At 36.7% G+C, this 22,265-nt stretch overlaps 1 protein-coding gene across 2 annotated transcripts in view; it reads left to right on the top strand.

Annotated features, from left to right (window-relative positions):
* Positions 1 to 22,265, top strand: part of LOC149155570 (stromal processing peptidase, chloroplastic-like) — a 308,857-nt gene that overhangs the window by 57,129 nt on the left and 229,463 nt on the right. For both annotated transcript variants that reach the window (XM_089445727.1, XM_089445728.1), the window contains exons 4-5: positions 9,436 to 9,634; positions 13,519 to 13,566. In XM_089445727.1, the coding sequence (XP_089301853.1) occupies positions 9,436 to 9,634; positions 13,519 to 13,566 (247 nt within the window). The remainder of the gene's footprint in view (positions 1 to 9,435; positions 9,635 to 13,518; positions 13,567 to 22,265) is intronic.

Raw genomic sequence — 22,265 nt, forward strand, 5'->3', positions numbered from 1 at the left:
GCATTCAAATAAGCTCGCAATTATAAAGTAAGCCCACAATTCCCTTTTTATTAAAAATTGTAGAAGAAACCCTTTAGAAGAAGTTTAAAAACCAGTAAGGAGGATTTATAAAATAAATAACTTTAATAGCAAATATCCTCTCCTCAAAAGTATTAATAAGAGAAATATCTTTAAAGATTAAAATGAGAATATTTCTCTCAATAAAGAGGAAATCCATTTTCCTTCAGAGTAACTTATTCTCCCTTCCAAGGTATCTTTCATTTAATAAATTAAGAGAGTTTTTTTTAATATTTTTCTCTAACTTTTGCAAAGGTGTTTATATATAAAAATTTAAATAGCCCTTCTCTAAAGTTAATGAGGGAAATTCCTATGGCAAATTTTACAAATTTTTTAATACAATATTTCTCCCAAAGAAAATTGACTTCCTTAAAGTGAAATTAAAATGATAAATTTTTTAATATAATTTATAATTTCCTCCCAAATGATAATTTCACTTTGTATTTCGTTCAAGACTTAGTATATTTCTCTTTATAAATGAAATGACTTTCCCAAATGAAATACGCTCCTAAAAAAAATTTGACTCATAGGCTCAAGGAGGAAAATTACACAATGGATGAGGGTAAAAATCATGCGGCTAGGATATAGAAGCTTCTAAGAAATTAAATTTTAAAACGCCATGTCTTGAATGCTTGAATCGAAACAGGAATTTCGCTCAAAATTTTTACAGATTTTCGCTCATGGCATTTTGCTTGCAGCTGAAGAGAAATGTGCTTAGATTTGAAGGCAACTTCCACAAATTTAAAGCTTTAGAGCCAACAAAAATTTCGCTTTGAATTTCTCCTTGGAAGAAATTCTACTTTTCTCAAACCCCAAGGGATTACGCTCATAAAAAGGGAGAAAGCATTGCGACTTAGGAAGATGTCAATGACTTTCTCAATTAAATCTGATTTTGCTTTCAACAAAGGGAAAGACTTCCGAAAATTTTAAACGACCTTGATAGAGAGAAGCAACCGAAAAAGAATTTCGATTTTGAAGTTATAAGGGTCTCAAAGTAATGTTCAAACCACAAACTTGATGCACAGACCCAAAACAAAATTGCATAATTTTCTGAAGCTAAGAACCCTTGGACGAATTCGTTTTTGAAGGCAAATGGGCCTTTGAAAACCCCAGATGGTCTCTCAAAAATGATAGACGACATTCAAAATTCCTTTGCTACCCTTGAAACCCTGGCCGTTTGGGCTGGGAGGCAGTTTAGAGCTTCAGGAAAATTGTTTATCCTTGTAGTTCTAGAGATCAAATTTGCAAACAATAAATATGAATATATCCAAGCTAGAAATTTGATTTCCTCTTCAGATTTGTTGAAAATTTTGTATGGGCCCTGGGTTGAAGTAGTAATCCTCCTGCCATATAATGAGGAAAGGGTTTTGAGCAAGGGCTTGACTTCAGAAAATCTTCCCTGCAAACAAATTATTTATGGATAAATTCAAAATTGAAACCCTCTCTCTCGCCTTCAAATTTGTTAGAAAACACAAGGCAGAAACCCCAAGCAAAGTATATACAATAAAAATTATATTATATAAGGTTAGGATACATACAAATATTATTTTGCAAGGATTAGTAAACATTTTCAAAGAATGGAACTATTTACAAACTTTTAGTGATGGATCAAAGGATTATGATTCCAACTCCAATCCTTGATTATTAAATAAAAGCTCTTTTATTTGGCGTGATCGGCTATTTATTTTGCTTGATTAAGTTCCATATTCTTGATGAGTAGAGCTTGGTTAACCTCCATACTCTTAATTACACGTGCTTGATTTAGTTACATATCTTTAACCATTTGAGTTAACTCCTTGATGAAATCATTTTCAACTTCTTTAGTTTCCTTTACTTCAGCTTTCTGTTTGACCTTTTGTTTATCTCCATATTTATTTTCAAAGGCCTTAATGATTGATTGTAAAGACTTGAAGCTGTTAGCAAGTAAATCTTCTGTGAACCATTCCAGAGCATCCTCGCCTAGGGTGAAAACAAAGAGCCTCATCTTCACGTCTTCATGGTTAGTAGATGGGTCCAAGTTGCTCACACAAAGGTTAACATTCCTGAGGTGAGTCTCGACACTAAGGGCATTGTTACCTTGAAAAAGAGGCAACTTATCGATGGCTTCAATGGATTCATTTGAAATATCATGTAGAAAACCATCTATGTTATTGAAATCACAAGGGGTGAACAGGCCAAAAACATCCATGATGTCTTGCTTAAAGGGAAAAGGAGGGGCCAAATGGATACTAGAGAGAGATCCTTGCTCAAGAAAATCAAGAGATTCACATGAAGGGAGCTTCTAGCAGAAATTCTTGTAAGAAATGAAAGAAGTGGAGTCACCACTTGAACATGAATCTAGCTCCAAGATCCAAAAGGCAAAAACCGAAAGGTTAGTCAGGGAGAAACAAATGGATATCAGGGAGGGATTTTTGTCTGAGAAATAATGAATGAATGAGTGGAGTTGCCACCCAAACAGGAAACCAATCAAAATGTCCAGGTGCTAAAGGTGCAAATAGAGAAGATGAAAGGATTAGTGAGATGACGAAAGACAAGGTGGCATAAAGATAAAGAGATATAATGGCGCCAATAAATGTGGCGTTGGTGGGATAAATGAAAAGATGAGAAAGGAGAAGATGAAGAGATTAAGACAAATGTCGCAAAGCCAAGGTCCAATAAATTGGTCCTCGACAGCGACGCCAAAAAATCGTTGGACCAAAGATAGAAAAACTCTATCCCTGACAATGACGCCAAAAAATGTTGTTGCCCAAACGGCACACCAAGGGCTACAACGCTTAGGGCAAGGGCTGCTACTCTAATCCTTGCCCACTCCGTTTAGACTATCTCCTAGCTAAGTCAAGGGGGGTAATCCCTAATGGTAAATGGAAGAGGAAAAGTTGTTGGAACAACAAGTTCTAGGAGATTAAGGGCAAGATTAATACCTCTCCAAGCAACTTGAGATTAATTAGCAAGTGCGTTTATTAAATGAGCAAAGTAAATCTTAAAAGGATGAAATAATTAAGGATATTGAGGCAATAGCGAGATTAATAGATATAGAATAGTGCCTAATGAATAATGTTCAATATAAATCATATCACTTGCACAACATGAAAACTTCAAGTTACTAGAGTAGCAGTGCTGCGAGAAGAAAGTTAGTTTAACCGATCAAGATAACCAAGAATGTGAGCATTAAAATGGAGTAAGAACAATTGCAAGAAAGAGATTTATACATATATACGGCTTGAGTGGGCCTATTGGTTAAGAGCATGTGCTTCCTCCTAAGAGGTCACAGGTTCAAAACCAGCGGGGGTAGAGCATGTATGCTTTCGTAGACTTAACATTCAAATCACTGCGCGGAGGTGGGTCCCTTGGCCCACAAACAAGGGGGTCTCATACACCATTGTGGTGTTTGGCTTGGTCGTGACCTTAAAATTGGATAATAATAATAATAATTATGGCATTCAAATAAGCTCGCAATTATAAAGTAAGCCCACAATTCCCTTTTTATTAGAAATTGTAAAAGAAACCCTGTAGAAGAGTTTAAAAACCTTTAAAGAGGATTTATAAAATAAATAACTTTAATAGCAAATATCCTTTCCTCAAAAGTATCGATAAGAGAAATATTTTTAAAAATTAAAATGAAAATATTTCTCTCAATAAAGAGGAATTCGACTTTCCTTGAAAGTAACTTATTCTCCCTTCCAAAGTACATTTCCTTTAATAAATTATGAGAGGGTTTTTTAAACTTTTGAAAAAGGGGTTAATGAGGGAAATTCCTATAGCAAATTTTACAATTTTTTTAATAGAATATTTCTCCCAAAGAAAATTGACTTTTCCTCAAAGTGAAATTAAAATGAATTTTTTTAATATAATTTATAATTTCCTCCAAAATGATAATTTTGCTTTGTGTTTCATTCAAAACTTAAGATATTTTTCTTTATAAATGAAATGACTTCCCCAAATGAAATACGCTCCTAAAAACTTTTGACGCACAATCCCAAGGAGGAAAATCACGCAACGGATGAGGGAAAAATTCACGTGGCTAGGAGATAGAAGCTTCTAGGAAATTAAATTTTAAAACCCCATGTCTCGAATGCTTGAATTGAAACAAGAGTTTCGCCCAAAATGTTTACAAATTTCGCTCATGGCATTTTGCTTGTAGCTGAAGTGAAATGTGCTCAACTTTGAAGGCAATTTCCACAGATTTAAAGCTTCAGAGCCAACAAAAATTTCACTTTGAATTTTTCCTTGGAAGAAATTCTATTTTTTTCAAACCCCAAGGCATTTACGCTCATGAAAAGGGAGAAAGCATTGCGGCTTAGGAAGATTTTAACGACTTTCTCAATCAAATCCGATTTTGCTTTCAACAGAGGGAAAGACTTTCGCAAATTTTAAACGGCCTTGACATAGAGAAGCAATCCAAAAAGAAATTCGATTTTGAAGTTATAAGGGTCTCCAAATAATGTTCAAACCACAAACTCGATGCACAAACCCAAAACAAAATTGCAGAAATTTATGAAGGTAAGAACCCTTGGAGAAATTTTGTTTTTGAGGCAAATGGGCCTTTGAAAACCCCAGACAGTCTCTCAAAAATGATAAACGACATTCAAAATTCCTTTGCTACCCTTGAAACCCTAGCCGTCTGGGCTAGGAGGCAGTTTAGGGCTTCAGAAAAATTGGTTATCCTTGTAGTTCTAGAGATCAAACCTATAAACAATAAATATGAATATATCCAAGCCATAAATTCGATGCCCTCTTCAGATCTGTAGAAAAAATTGTATTGGGTGAAGTAGTAATCCTCCTGCCATATAATGGGGAAATGTTTTTGAGCAAGGGCTTGAATTCACAAAATCTTCCATGCAAACAAATTATTTACGGATAAATTCAAAATCGATACCCTCTCTCTTGCCTTCAATATGCCAGAAAACACAAGGCAAAAATCCCAAGAAAAATATATGCAATAAAAAATATATTATACAAGGTTAGGATACAAACAAATATTATTTTGCAAGGATTAGTAAATATTTATAAAGAATGGAATTATTTACAAATTTCTAGTGATGGATCAAAGGATTACGAGTCCAACTCCAATCCTTGATTGTTAAATAAAAGCTCTTTTATTAGCAAATCTATCAATTGGAGCACCATATATAAAAGATTTTAAGATATAAATGAGTTTAAATGAGGCACTAGCCAAGAAACCCTGCAAGAGAAACTTCGTTAGATAAGTCTTGAGATTTAATCAGGAAGGCTCTTCAGTTCTTATGCCTTGGGAGTTGGCTGGTCGAACTGAGGACTTCTCTTCACGCCCATGTTTTCGAATATAAAAGATTTCTGCACACTCAAATCAAGTTGTCAGATCGATAGAGATATAAAACAACACTATAATGTTAAAAAATTAGGGATACCTGCTAATTTACTTGAAGTAAAATGCTATCTTAGATCCATTAACATGAGCAAGATAATTATGCAATAGATTATTCCCAAAGGCTAAAAATCAACAACATTTTAAAATAAACTTCAGTAGAGCATTAAGAACAGTATTACCATAAGAAACAGGAGAGAAACACCACCATCAATGAAAACCCCAAAGACTTTGCGTTATTATTATTTCAGAAAAATTACAAGAGAGTTTCAAAGGCTAGTACACGATTCAAAGATTAGATCCTTTGTTAGACAAATGACCTCTAATTTATAGATAAATTCTCGAAACGACTAGTTGGCTTGATCCTTGTCAAAGTAATTTCAATTGCTGATAAAGATTTAATTATCTTTTAATCTCCACTGTTGAAATATTTTTTTTTGAGGAATTTTCAAATTTATCTTTTAATTCATTTTTAATTAGCTCAAAATTAATTATTTTGAGCTAATTTCCTCAAAAAATTGACTTTGACTTAACCACCAAGGCTCAAGAGTCCAAAATTTCTTGAAATTTTCAATATTCCCTTGGTGGGGGATTTGCAAAAATTAATTTCTCTAGAACCTACAAATTTTTTGTTTTGAAGAAATTATTTTTCCTAAGATTTAATTTTGACTCTAACTAATTAAATTTCTGGCTTAGGATTTTTAATTTATTTTTGCCAGAAAATTTGATTAATTGACATATGAGGGGATTAATAATTTTTTCCAATCCTCTAATATTTTAGCGCCATGGTTAAAATATTATTTATATAAGAGAATTACATTTCAACCCTCAAAGGGGGAAAACCCATTCGTTATAAACCCTCAATTATTTTACCTAATTTTGCAACTCAATATGATTTAGCAGACCAAGTGCTTTGCGATAAAATAATTTAGCCAATTAGCTAAAATGATTTCTAGATCACTTTTATAGAAGAGTCGATTAGAACACTAAGACTCACCTAAGATCTTGATGACAAAATCTACCCTAGCTTTGAGGTGACGCTGGAAGAAAAAACTATTCCGATCATCTGTGTTTAGAAACATAGATGAATCAGTGAGACAAAATACCTTAGGTTGGATATTGTCACCAAAATAATAGCGTCTTACCTAAGTTGTTACCTACATTTATGGTCATACGAAGATCATTTACATTACAAATTTACAGAATGGGTTTACAACTTTGATAAACTGGCGACTGATGATGATAAATCCAGGATGATCTGGATGCTCGAGCATGATGGAATTTCTTTGCGAAAATGTGTCAATAGGCTGATTGGAAGCTGCTAGGGCCGACCTCGACTTTTTGGGTTTCTATGACTTTTTGGACAAAAACATAATCTTTTTCCAATTACATTTTGCCCGAAAGGGTCTTATAATCCTATGACCTAACAAACCCTAGAAGTATGAAGAACATGATTTTACCTAGCAAACCATGAATAATGAGCATGAAACACATGCTTTAAAATAATAAACTTTTATCTTCTTATTTTGTTTGTTACATAATATACACATTGAAATGAGTAACAAAAACAATTATGAAGACCAAAACTAGTTACATTTCCAACATGAGGTCCCCATGATAGCAAAGGTGGGTTACTTCTTTCCAATAAAAACACAATATATGATTTGGATCTTCCCCCAACTCTCCCTTGGGGATTCATTCTATCTTGGGTTTTCTTCATTTGGCCTTGTGTGTTAGGACTCATGAGAGACAACTCTAATGGACCATAATCCAGGTGTTAAAAATATTGTAGCTTGGACAGGTGTTCTAGCCTTGAGAGGAGTCAATAAGGCTAAGAACACAAAGAAATTAATTATCTCCAAGTCCATATAATTTTTCCTAAGTTTCATTGAGGGAAAATGTCTTAATTAAGTTAATTAATGATTTTTTAATATTTCCTAAGTTAACACTTAATAAATTGGTTAATTAATTGACATTAGTTGAGATAAAGTTGATTTACCTCTAGAAGCTTTTTGAAAGTTTCTAAGATGATCTTAGCCATTGATTGGGACAAGATAACGCCCAATATTGGCCATTCATTTGTGAATGAGAGATTATAAAGGGATATCAATGGGCAACATTGGAGCACATTGAGTTGAGTATTGTTGGGTGAGTTTTTAGTGAAACATCAGGAGGGTTTCAACAATATTAATTGAGAAGGATATTTTTGGGGTTTATTCTTCATCCAAGAGACATCTAGCTTCTAGGTCGTGAAGGGGCCATGCAATTTGCCAGAGGAGACCAAGTTCTTCTAGGGCCGCATGTGTGGGCGAAGAGAGAGGGCCGTACAATGACTAAGTTGCTTTCAGAGGGCCATTTGGTTTGTAGAAGGAAGACTGTGGGGTTTTTCTAGTCGATTTGATCAATAGGGGTGAAGATTGATTTGGCGGTGCAGGCAAGCAGTAAATGTAATTTCTCATTAGCAGATTTGCTGAAGATTTAATAATAAAACCCTCATCCTGAAAATTGGTTTTCCCCATCTTGGGGTTTTTCTAGAGACATTTGTCCAAAAGTATGTGTTATTTGTGTGATTGGTTTCTCGTATATTCTGCTGCATTTTAATTTGGTGAATGGTCCTGTTCATGTTTTTATCCTTTACTTTCAGCTGAAAATTTTATTTTGCTGTGTATAAGAATCAACATAATTTACTGGGTTAATAGCACCTTTTGGGTAGTGGAAATTTCACACTAGGCCCTGTCTCCTTTCTGTGGCTGCCCGCACTTGGAGTTGAAAGTTTTCCATGTTTTAGTAATATAGACCTTTTGCTTTTACTTTATCTTTTGTTCTTTATGTAGGAGACTGTTTGGTACGGTTGCTTGTATTGACATCATTCTACTCAAAAGTCCCATTGATGTACTTTTGTGGTCATTTGTTGGACATTAATACAATTATCTTATCTTATCTTTTGAAAGGAATCTCAGAGTGAGGGAGGAAAAATAATTACAAGAGAAAGGAGCAGAAGACTTGTCAGAGTGAAAGGCTTGCAACAAAAACTTGTCAAAAAAATGCATCCAGTGATTTCAACCAATGTTGTATGAGTGAATCAATCCACCATTTAGAAAGAGGGAAAACATTAGGGTTTGGGTTTCTAACGTTCCAACACCTGTTTGACTTATTAGTTTTAGGCATACGCATTATACAAGTCTGTTGAGATTTCACTACACTCACAATCTTACATGGTTGTCCGTCAAGAGAAAAGTAGATATTTTTGCCAGAAACAAATGCTATGACAATAGATGAGTACTTTGCTTGCAACACCTGTGTGTTATGATACCCAGCCTTTGGAGAGCTATACTAAATGATGCATATATCTATTGGCAAAAGTATGCACCTGTGAATATGTGCAACCTTTCTTTTAAGTTACATTGGAATTTTTGACATGTCAGGCACTGAAATTGTATGTAAATTCCACGACTCCAATATCTCTTTCTTGGCTGTTTCTTCATGAGCTTTTTCTTGGTCATATCTCTGACATTTTGAATATATTGATGACATTGTTGAATGATGAAGCATACGATGATGGTGCTATTCTGAGAATCGTCATGTATTTGACTATCCTGAAACCTCACGTGAGGCTCTTACGATCTATAGCAATACTATAATGCATTTTTTGCATTATTTTATTAATGCTTTTGTTCACCTATCCTTAGGACCATCTAGAAGTTAGTAAATGCTAAATACCCTTTCAACATTCTAAATCTGATAGCCTCCTTGGTTTACTATTCTTATCTGTCTATGCATGTTACCCATATATTCAAGTTACCATGTAATAATCCCCAGTGTGAATTTGTAGGCCCTTTTATTAAAAGGTGATTAACACTGATTCGTTGAGGAAATGCAATTCACTGTTTTGTTTTCATTTGAAAATTCCTGGGAAATTGCAGCTTGGAATTACCCATGACAACCTAAAACATACTTAAACATTTCATGTGCATAGTTAATAGGTTTTTCCAGCATTCTGATGTATATCATTGAAAAATTGTGGCTTCTTGCAGATTTGAGGCTCACATGGAAATTCATGTTGGATCTGTCGATGAGGATGAAGATGAGCAGGGCATTGCCCATATGATTGAGCATGTTGCTTTCCTTGGAAGTAAGAAGCGTGAGAAACTTCTTGGTACAGGAGCTCGGTCTAATGCATACACAGATTTTCATCATACTGTGTTTCATGTCCATTCTCCTTTCATGAGCAAGGTTGGATATCTTCCAAAAATTTAATACTGTTTTTCTGCTAATTTTAGCCAAAGAAGACATGTTAGAGCCAACTAATTTTGTAGATTGTTCAGATGATGTTTTACATGCATGATGCTTTTAGTGGTTTTAAGAGAAGACCACACAAATACATGGGAGTGAGAGAGAGAGAAACAGAAATATTTGATTTGATTTTAATAGTAATAAATTGGTTGATAGGACAGAAACGTTGTATTGCCATGCAAATCTTTACTGAGGGTGCAGTTACCCAAGATATATTTGAGAGAAGGCTTTCTTCAAGCCTTATCGAGCTAAGGATCTGTCATTGCACTATATCTCATTCAATACAGTTATACTTACAACCTTGCAATTACAAGACATATCACTGTAGTATATTGCATACTGACTTTGCACCTTCAACACTTTATTAAACTTACACGGGTCACTGAATTTAAGCCGAATTATGCTTGAGTACACCAAGATAACTTACATGCTATGCATCAGTAGATGTATATAACGTTTTCATAACTGCCCTGAATGGATTCTTCAAATCAGACCTTTCCTATGATCTTACTAAGGTCACAGTCCTACTCTGGTGTAAGTCTTCTCAACCAAGCGTATTTGCTGTCAAAGTTTACTTTGGTGATTATTTCCTCTAACTGAGCTTTACAAGGGTGATGCCAGAGAAAGACCTTTGATTACTGTAGGTTAATTGAGCGATGATACATACCTCAAGCATTAAATTGCAAACTTCTAGCTTCGCTAATCTCCTTGCATTTCCACCACTAACTCAAAATCATTGTAGTGTGTATGTATGCTTGCTTGGTGACCAGAGCAGATCTTCAATACTATAAAGCATCAGATCTTGTTGCTGTCGTTGTATCACATTGAATATCATACTTAACTCATGGCCCTCTCATAGATCACTACACAAGTCATTGCTCAATTCCTTTATAAGCTTCAAGAAAGTGTAGATCCATGGTTTTTTGGTTGCCTGAACTAGGGATAAGGTTACAAGCAGCTCAACCTTTTCAACAACAATTTATTGTTCTTCAAGAGCTCACACAAGGATTTCATGGTGGTATGGTTCAAATAATTTGAAATAGAGGTACAATCCTTTTGCTTCTTGCTAGCTTTCGTATCTGGTACTTCTTGGTCACTGAAGATGTTCTCAACTTTAATTTGGGTTTGAAGATAAGCATACAATATCTCTGAGCAGCACGTCCTTTCACAAAGTATGACTCCAAAAGACATCCAAATAAGGCTGTAATAGGACTTATAATTAATGGGTCACAGAGAATAAACAAATCAGTCCCAAAGGACATCTTGGACTATATTTGACAGAATTTAAGGGTTCTGCTCCTCTCTTCAGAGATGCAAACAGACTTAATGGATTTCCTCAAATAAGCTCGGCCTTTGTACTTTTTGAAACACAGACTCCTTGAAGACCTGAGATTTGTTTCAATCCTCTGTTATAAAAACTGAGGCTTCTCGGAGAGACAATTTCTGAGTCCTTCTTGTAACCAAATTCAGACTTCTGAAACAGTTTGGACTGAGGTTACTTTTCCTGAGGTTTGTGGATCTCTTGAGGTTTCTTGGCCTCTGTAACAGGTCATGAGGCTCGGACTGAGGCTCAATCTTAGGCTCGGTTTGAGGTCTAGAATTTAGGGCTTCGACCCTCTTAAAAAGCAGATTTCATATTCAATGAAACCCCAGTCTCTCTTAAAACATTGTTGACTTTACTTGCCTCGTCTAAGGTCACAGTTCAAGGCTGCTCTTATACAATGTTGAAGTTTAAAATGGTCTTCTAAACCGATAATTACTTCTAATGATTTAATTCTCTTCATATTCTTATCCATCATTAAGTAATTACACAAAAGACATCAACAATATGACAGTAGGATCATGAAGAGACAGCCAAACAAAGAACACAAGAGTTTACTTGGGAAAACCCACATGGGGAAGAATCCAACAACCTTTTCCTTAGAGAAATTCGTTAGTCCAACAAGAGACACACCTAGATCATCTAGTCAAACTTGGTTTGCTGCCTCCTAGTCAAGTCACGAGTCTGCCCACTGAACTTGATCTGATTAGGTCTACTAGGGCTGAATTTCAGCCTTCTTCTGCACCCAAAGTCTTGGTCCTGCAACTCGGTTACACTTCAGAAGTTCGGTCCTGCAAGTCGTCCTTCTGCACCCAAAGTTTCAGTCCTGCAAGTCGCCCTTCTGCACCCGAAGTTTTGGTCCTGCAGCCCAAATATGCTCAGAATTTCGGGGTTTCTATATCTCAAAAATTTGACCTTCCCTTTATCAGAAAATCAACCTTCTCTTCATTAATAAGTCGTCTTGCTTTTCAACAAAATAATACCTCGGATTCCATCCTCTTTCTTGTCTTTGATTTGACTTTAGACTCGTCCTTGTGATGATCCGACTATGTGTCAGAAGTGATCTGAATTGTGTCAAATGATGGAGGATGAGTGGCTTTATATAGTCTTCTACCTTGCCGAAAGGGTGCCTCTTTGACTGGGGCTGACTTGATGAGGAGGAGGGCCGACTATGCTTCTTTGGAGCAAAAAATTCAAATATCAAAAATTCAAAATTTCTATTTTAAAAAAGGACATGAAGAACATGTCATTTATCTTCTCTTTTGACAAGATCATAAAGGACATGTCTTATTTATTATTTCAAATACATCAAGAGTTAAAATATTAATTATGAAGACCGATCATAGCTACAAAATTCAACAACCTTGACCTTGAGTTGCTCCAACACTTGTCAAATCTATCAAACCCTAGGTCTCTCGCCCTTGTTTCTAGGTCTCTTCATAGAAAGCAAATTGCTTCCTTGTGAATCCTTGGACCTGAATTGCTTTCTTGAAGGCTTCTTAGTGAGATCATTTCATGCACTAACCCAAAAATATAAGTGATCTCTTTCCTACCGAGACTCTTCCCATTGGTGAAAGTCCATAAAGAGCAGGGGGTTATGTCTATGGTGACAGTGGGCCATTACACCATTGTTGCTTATTGGTCTAGTTTATACCTTGTAGGGTTTCCCTCTCCAAGGCTTGCTAGATTTTGTAGCAACAGGTTGTATAAGGTCAAAAGTTTTTGAACACATGGCTCACCATAGCTGAGTTTCTTGGAAAATATACAGTCTACATTGTTATGCTATAGTTGTTTTTTATGAGATCCTATGAAATTTTGTACATGGTTAATTCCACACCTTATTGAGCAACTGTTCAGCTGGAGTGCCAAACAACTTTCATTTACATCCTTGAGAGGGTGATGTGTTATATTTTTTTGCCTTTTACATAGACCTAGACATCCTTTTTGTGCACCTATTGGTCCTATTCAGTGTGTTTTCGTGAAATATAGACAATTATACCATTTCTTTCTTTCTTTCTGTCATATACAATCAAGGGAAAGTTTACTGAAGTCCAACTATTATGAGAATCAGAATGATTCTGACAAAAGAAGCCACCCATTGAACTATCCAACTCAGCAATTTTGTGGGCTATTTGTTGATATTGTCCTTGTATATTTGTTTAAAGTATAATTCAATTCTGGAAATAACTTCAATACACGAGAATAATTTGGTTGTTGTTAATTTAATGCTTCGACAAATTTTTTTCCCCTTAAAATTGTACCAGTGTACTTTAGAATATTGGTTAGTACTCTTTGCATGATGTGACACATTTCCTGATATGTAATTGAGCTATTTAAGAATCCTGGATGCTGAACATACTCTTAAGATTTATGAGTCTTAAATTGCTTTTTTTGTTCGAGATTTTGACATGAACATGTGCATGCAAAAATTTATGCCACGCCATATGTGTTCTTGTATTTTGTCATTTAAAATGCTGAATCTATGGTTTGGATTTTATCGCAGGATTCAGATGGACCTTTGTTGCCATTTGTACTGGATGCCTTACATGAAGTAAGTATTCTTACAAATGCCCCAATGAATTTCGTCTAAGAATGCATTACTGACAGACTACTAGTTGGACTTAAATGTTTCAGGAGCCTAAGTGACCTATAATTTAAGAAACTAGAATATGAAGAATTCTGAAAGGACATTTTAAACCTAACTGGACCATTTTCCTGCTACTTGCAGTGAAAAAATGAGATGGAAATGTGAGCATCACACACAGCAAGCAGAATGCTTTTGTATAGTATGAAAACGGGAATAGATAACTTGGATGTGACTGAAGTTGATACTGAAGAAGACAAAACTGATGCCAAACCGGAACAAGATGGATGATTAAAAGGAAGAAAAAAGAAAGAAATTATAATAATGATCATGATTGTGGCACTGAGGTGTAGACAAGAATTATGAAAAGAAAGAAAGAAGGAAAGAAAGCGAGAACTATTATATTATCATGAAATGATGAAAGATTGGTGAGTGGAGCTTGAAAATGCAAAAAGTATTCATATAGCTGGAGTATGTTGTCATCTCTAGCTTAGTACATACTACACCTCTATAGACTTAACCGTTGAGAAATCTAGGGGCAGCAAGTGTAGGTGATTTGTCTTACTTTGATAACTGCTTGTGATATATTTTTACTTAATTTGATGAGCTTCTTGTTTCACTTGATTATTATTAGTGTTCTATCTTCACTCAGCTACCAAACAATAAAATCAATGAGACATTAGGACACAAGATGTAGGTGATCAGCCAGAGCCAAAACCTCTCCAACTTGAGGGGAAAACCCACCAAAATTATTTCTCTTCTTATACATCTTCAATTGACAAATTCCAAGGCCTTTGACCCTTGACCAAGACCCTCTAAGACCCAAGTCAAACCTTGCTTCAAGAACTTCTGCAAATTTGACTTCCAAGAGTGTCTTCTTGCAATTTCGACCTCCCCATCAGATTCTTCTGCAACTTCGACCTGCTGAGCAGATTCTTCTACAACTTCGACTTGCCCAACAAATTCTTCTGCAACTTCGACATGCCCATCAGATTCTTTTGCAACTTTGACTTGCCCAGTAGATTCTTTAGCAGCTTCGACCTACCCAGCAAATTCTTCTGTAACTTTGACCTAACTTCACTTCTACAATTCGGCTTCTTTTGCTGCAATAGGAGCCCTAATTTCTTTGCACGTGTGGAGAGTATTAGCCCAAAAACAATCCCAAAAACTCGGCTTTCTCTTCCTCCTTCGCCTCGTATTCTTCACACTCCTTTTCCTTCCTTGTGATCGAACTTGAGTGTGTGTCTCCAAGTAAGGCCAAAGCCTCCTTTATATAGGCTTCTCATAGGGTCAAATTGCTTCTTTTAGGTAGACGTGTCTCTTCATGTAGGCCAACTTGATCATTGCGCCATGACGAGGTCTTGGAGGGTCTTTTGACTCTATTTGTACTCAATAAATTTTCCTTTACAACATGTAACATGCCCAAATGGGTCTTCAATACATGACAATGACTTAATGACTTTATGACAAACCTAGAAGCACTCAATGGGTGCTTGACCTATAAAATAAATTTCCTTGAGCATGAAACCCATGCCTCGAGAACAATAATAGATTAATTTTTCTTTTTTATATTTAAATACATAAAATTATGATTACATATGCCATTATGAAGACCGAACGTAGTTACATATTTCAACGCTCCCTCTTAACTAGGGAGGTATTCATAATCCATACAAGGTTCTTGGACATTTTCAATCTGAAGAATTCTCATAAGAAGAGTTGGATTGGTAACCCATCGGTTTAACATCATATCATCCAACATTGTCACATAGCAAGGCACTGACTAACAAATCTATCTCTCAACAAGATCAGAGCACAATGCTGGCGAGACCAATGATTTATAGACACCATCATCATTGTCTCTCAAGGAACATACCCCACCTGCGTGTTCACAGGGTATGTCCTTTCAGGACTATTCTTATCTTGGATTCCCAGTTCTCAAAGAATATCGGTCCTCTATGACTACTCTTATTTTGGATGCCCTACCATATCCTCAAAGAGTAGCGAATGCCAGATGTTTACCCAATCATCCATTCTTTCTTCCAAAGTGAAGACAAGAATGATGTGTCTATCTCTCCCTCTCAATTAGGAAGGATATACCCACTCCTATGAAGGAATGTACTCAAGTTCGCTCTTAACTAGGGACTTGATTCCAACAAACTTCTGCTCTCGGTGAAGATCATGAGACCTTCAATTGATTGTAAAGCTCCTTCTTTCTTTGTCATGGATTTTATCTTCATCATTATGGAGCCTTCAACTCTTGGGACTTCTTCGTAGGGCACTGACCATCCATCACTTTCATTCATGAACTACGTCAGTCATGTCTTCCTTTCTTTCATCAGAAAGTGATCTACTAGTCCATACGTGGCTTTTCTTCATACAACTACCTTTTCCTTATCATGTTTTCTTTAGGATCTTCCATCCCACCACATGAGTACTAGTTGTAGGTGACGTCCACAACTCTCTTTCGGTATCCTTGTATTAGCATATCTTGATATTGTTCAAAAATAATAAATGAACATCAAATCAAAATTACCTTTTGTGATGGTCCTTCATCATGATATTCATCGTTGCAACCTCAACATCCTGTATACGCATTGACACATCTCCAAGATATTCAATGTCAAGGATTTTTTCTTTACAGACCTTATCAGGGTCTTCATGCCTACTCTATGGAGATGTCACGACCAATTCTTCTAGTTATAGGATGTTGATTTCCTTTTCTATGTGACCATAGTTGCATCTTTTATGATCTCTTCTTTATTTCTTCACATATTGTTTCCTAGGAATTTCCATCCATCATTCCTTCATATTTGTCAACCACCTCATATTCCATATGAGGACATATTATGTTGATTTCATCTAGTCAATATGTGAAACATGCCTTCATGAATCTTTTTAAAGGAGGAGATCCATTTTTCTTTAATCATGCTCATGAGATAGAGCATTTACCCATGCAACTATATGATGACATGACTCAATTAAATACATGCATACATACCTCTTTCCTTGTTTTGATCATATAGGCTTCCTTCAACAACTTCCTTTAATAGAGATTACTTCAACCATCTTGACATGCTGCATTCTTTTGTCACCATACCATCATCCTTTCAAACAATGAATCCCATACAAGGTGGAATTCTCAGCAAGACGCTTCCTTCAAGGGAGGTGAACGTTCCAATGAAGATTCCAACAGAGGATCTAGATTATCCTCATCTGACAGAAGCTCCTTTCTCATGATGATGATGTATGATGAATTCTTGCTAGATGACTTTCTTTCATATGCACTACACATGCTTGCAATGAGGTTACCAAGAGCTACTTCCTTTTGCTAAATTCATGTAGACTTGTACTTCAACTATTTTTCAAGCTTCTTATGATGATATCATGTGCTCTTGCTTCAATCATATGCTCTTATAACGCCATCTCCTAAAATGATGCATCCTATCATGCTTCTAGACTTTCCTACCATGATAGCAATATTTTACAAAAACTGAAAAGAACTTGGTGGAGAAGATTATCTCAATCATAGAGAGATCTTTCACTTCCTCCTTTGATTTCTTCTTTTCAACTTCTTCCACTTCTTCAGTGATATGGGCTTCTTCCCTTCCTATTTTATTGTTGTCCTTCTTGAGCTTTGGATAATCTCTTTTGTAGTGCCCGTATTCATGACAGCCATAGCATTGGATTTTTGACATATTCTTCTTTTTCCGAGGACCAAACTTTCCAAACCTTCCTTTTCTTTCAGCCATGGAAACAAACGCTTGTGCTTGCTCGTTTGATCCTACATCACTTTTTGCCTTTAACCTGGTGTTTTCAATTTTGCACAATGACCAAAGTTCATTGAATGGGGTAGCTTCCTTCTTTCCATAGATGCTTGATGTAAAGTTGCCCCACTCCTTTGGAAGTGCATCGAGCACTATGGTGGTCATTTCCTTATCAGACATTATTTCTCCCAACTCTTGTAGCTGGTCTCTAATTTTTGACACCCTCATAAAGTACGAGGCTATTCCTTCTTATTTTGATATCTTCGTCTTGTAGAGTTCTTGTCTTAATTAGATCACTTCTCCTATAGTACTTACGGAGAAAAATTCTACAAGCTTGTCGTATATTTCTTTTGATGTCTCCAATTTTGATACATAGGGTATGAGAGGATCTTTAGTGGATTTTATGAGAATCCTTTGAGCCCTTACTTCCCCTTTGATATACTCTGCTAGAGCTTGATCTTCTTCCTCTGGAGGTTTAGTGATAGAGCCTTTAACATGATCCACGACTTCATTTTCTATGATGATCAAATTTGTCCTCTTCTTCCATGCAAGAAAGTTTGATGACCCAACCAATTTGTTGCTTTCCTTGCAAAATGAAGTCATTATGATAGCAGATTTAGTCATAAAAATAAAGGTACTTGCTTGTCAAGTGAAGATGCTCCTTGATATTGATATCTTCAACTTGATGCCTTATTGATTTTGATGATGATAGAAGATGTCTTCCTTCAAAAGTGATTCTTCAAGGAGAGGAAGATCACTTTGATTCCTTGATGAGGACGACAACACTTCTTCTTGCTTTCTTTGATGTAGAGGCTTTAAGATGCTTCAATTCGTAGTCCTGTCTTTGAGGTCTCCTTCTTCGCAATGTGATGGTTGAGCAAGGTTCCCAAGAATGTTTCAATTGAGAAACCCTTCTTTTGATAATCTAGGGTTTTGAGCTCTTCTTTGCTTGTACTCAGTCCTTGTGAATGTCTTCTTGATGGTATGATGTCAATTTTGATCTTTCTTGAAACTCTTTTTAATAGTCCTTCTAGTGCTTTGCCTTTGAGTGCCCTTTTAGCTGCCTTTCCTTGTTTTGTTACCTTAGCTATGATACCATGTTGAGAAATATAGGGGAAACAAGTGTAGGTGATTTCTCTTTGATAACTGCTTGTGATATCTTTTTACTTAATTTGATGAGCTTCTTGTTTCACTTGACTATTATTAGTGCTATTCTATCATCAAACAACTACCAAACAATAAAATCAATGAGACAATAGGACACATGATGTAGGCGATCACCCAGGGCCAAAACCTCCCCAACTTGAGAGGAAAACCCACTAGAATTCTTTCTCTTCTTATAGACGTTCAATTGATAAAATTCCAAGACCTTTGACCCTTGGCCAAGACTCTCCAAGACCAAGTCAAACCTTGCTTCCAACAACTTCTACAAATCTGACTTCCAACAACTTCTTCCTGCAATTTCGACCTCCCCAACAAATTCTTCTAGAACTTCGACCTGCCCAACAAATTCTTTTGCAACTTCGACTTCTGAGTAGATTCTTTTGCATCTTCAACCTGCCGAGTAGATTCTTCTGTAACTTTGACCTGCCCAACAAATTCTTCTGCAACTTCGACCTAACTTCACTTCTACAATTCGGCTTCTTCTGCTGCAGTAGGAGTCCTAATTTCTTCACACGTGTGCACAGTATTAGCCTAGAAACAATCCCAAAAACTCGACTTTCTCTTCCTCTTTTGTTTCTTCTTCTTCTCATTCCTTTTCCTTCCATGTGATCAAACTTGAGTGTGTGTAGTGTGTGTCTCCAAGTGAGGTCGAAGTCTCCTTTATATAGGTTGCTCATAGGGCTGAATTGCTTCTTTTAAGCTGACTTGATCTTTGTGCCAAGAACGAGGTCTTGGAGGGTATTTTTACTCTATAAATTTTCCTTTACAATATGTAACAAGCCCAAATGGGTCTTCAATACATGAAAATGACTCAATTGACTTTATGACAAAGCTAGAAGCACTCAATGGGTGCTTGACCTATAAAATAAATTTCCTTGAAACCCATGCCTCAAGAACAATAATAAATTTATATTTCTTTTTATATTTAAATACATAAAATCATGATCACATATGTCATAATGAAGATCGAACCTAGTTACATATTTCAACATTAAGCAGAACAATTGCTGTGTGGAGGGGGCCCATATTTCCACAAACAAGGGGGTCTCATACATCAATTTGACATATATCTAGGTCATGACCTTAAATTAGCTTATTATTACTATTATTTTTATTACAGGCCTAAAATGCAAATTGATGAAAAATTAACAAAACAAAATCTAAATCTTATGCGAATAATGTTAGAATTAATAATGATCTACTGTTTGGGGTTAGGTCTAGGGTTTTAGAACTATGCAATATAATTTTTGTTTTTGTTTGTGTAAGCTTGGTAGATCCTTTTTCTATTAATATTTTCTGAAAATAAGTATATCTTTAACAAAATTTGCAGGTGGCCTCAACCTGCCCGCAGGAAACCAGGTCTGTTGGCCACTTGTCTGCATCGAATGTTGTCCAAAATTTAAAGAGAGTTTTCATGACCATCCAGGCTACATTGGCAGTTTTATCTACTATAAAATTCAAATTAAAATAGTAAATGCTAGCCGACATATAAACAAAATTCTATTTGAAGACCTGCTTCATTCATTTGATGAGTCCACCGGGGTTGGGGCTTTTGTGCTGGATCCCAGGATTTCACTTCTCTTCATATCCTGTATGCTCTGTTCAATCCTATTCACCGTGAGGTTGTTTCGGTACAATTGCATCTGGACAGATACAATCTCCCTGTGCAGATCCTTCATACTAGGCTCAGCTGGTCTGGCCTCCTCCGGTTCCTCTCGCTCCTTATATGTTGTCATTGCTCGGGCCAGGATATTCTTCATGACCCAGTACTGTTGAATTGTTTGCCGGAACAACATTTGACGTCCTTTGGTATTCCTGGGGTCTTTAACCATGGTTTCCCATTCTTCTGCCTCGATCTCTTGATTTGCTATACTATCATTTAGCTCCCTCTCCCACTCGGATATTTGTGCTTTCACCTCTAGCGGTGTGCCAACCATGTATGCATTTATCAGGTTCTGCATATTCTCTTTCCCGGTCTTCCTTCCTCTTTTACTTGGTCCTCTGCTGGAGGTTGCTTCCAACCCTTTCGTCTTTTTTCCTGCCTTGCCCATTCCTCTATTTCCTCTCTTTCCCGCTTCTTTTCCTTCCTTTGCCATCCCGTTCTCCTTCTAGCTTAATACCTCTTTTCCCGGGCGGCTCACTTGTTCCAGGTGGCTAATGTGTTCTGGGGCTGGAGCACTATATGAGTTCCGAGACTCTGGGATTCGCTGCACTCTAGTAGTTATATTACCTAAAACATAAACCAGTGAAAATTCCTTATAAGTCAGAATTATTTTGAACAGAGTAAACATAGGCTTCTCTGGCCCGAGCTTTTCCAATTGCTCCCGACTTGGAGAATTGTAATAGCCCTCTTTAACACCTAGATTCCCCCCTTCCTCAGGGAAATTGAGGCTTCTGTCCTCCACTTCATTACAATGGTTCTCTATTGAATTTTGAAGAACCCAGTTTCCCAATTCCCACAGGGTCTCTCTGTTTCTCCTCCGGACTGAAGTTTCTTCCCCCCTGCTTATCCCCACCCCAACAGACGGGGTAATGCTTCTTAGAGTGAACAATTGTGAAGGCATCCCTATCCTGGGTCCCATTAGAGAGGCAGGACCGAGATTTTCTCATTGCTGTTTTCCTGCCCTAGTTGCTACCCCTGATACTACCTTTGAACCCATAGCCTTCGGCCAGGTCTGGGTTCCACTTGAGTTGGAAAGAAGGCGACTGACCCCTCACCCATGACTATACTCCTTCCTTCCTAGGCCACAGACTCCACCATATTGGTGTGACAGGTTTCATTCTACCTCCCTTGTGAAAACGCTAAAGGAGGTCCCATCAGGCCATAGTACCTCAAGACCTATCTACCCAGAGACCCATTTTAGAGTTCCCTCACCCCCTGACCTCGATGGCATTCCAGACAAACTCACTCCAAGTTAACGAGCTAGAGCCATGGAAGAAATAGGGCTCTACTCTTTCTACGTCCTGAGTTACCATAGTCGTTAACTAGTAATCCTCTGAAAAAATCATATTTGCCAGGCAGTCTAGAATGGGAGCCGAGATAACATACCAAATCTTTCCGACGAAACCTGGTTGCAGCTTGTTAAAATGTTCTATGCTAGAGCAATTTATTTTAATTTTCATAGTTAGCTCAATATCTTTTCCAGATTAGCAATCACATCAGCATTAAGGTAAATTGCAGATAGAACATAAATATAAATTGCAGAAGACAAGCCAAGACAAGAGGACACAAGATGTGGCGCCAACCAGGGACAAACCCCAATGTGGGGAAACCCTTGATCAATTCTTCTTTTATGTTCTTCAATAATTCAGTAGAGAGAGAGAGATAGTACATATACAACAGAAGTCAACACTTCGAATTATCTAGATATGAGCATGGATCATCTCCTGTCATGATGATACATGAGATCAGTTGAAGACATTTTGCTTCAACTGATTCTCCAAGGTGACGACTTCACCTAACTGAGTGTTGCAGCTTGTACTCATGTTGCTGTGCTGCACCTAGTCACTGAGCTGCTCCTGTCTGCTCCTATCATCATGCTGCCCCTTACTGAGATGCCCATCATGCTGCATCTTTCATCATCATGGTCTCATTCATCATCATGCTGCATCTTTCATCATCATGGTCTCATTCATCATCATGCTGCCCTTTACTAACATGCCCATGATCTCATTCATCATCATGCTGTGCTTTACTAACATAAACATGATCTAATTCATCATCATGCTGCCCTT

This window comes from Pinus tabuliformis, chromosome 9 (assembly GCF_031772625.1).
Source record: "Pinus tabuliformis cultivar Carrire ecotype Pingquan chromosome 9, CPIR1, whole genome shotgun sequence".
NCBI classification, from domain to species: domain Eukaryota; kingdom Viridiplantae; phylum Streptophyta; class Pinopsida; order Pinales; family Pinaceae; genus Pinus; species Pinus tabuliformis.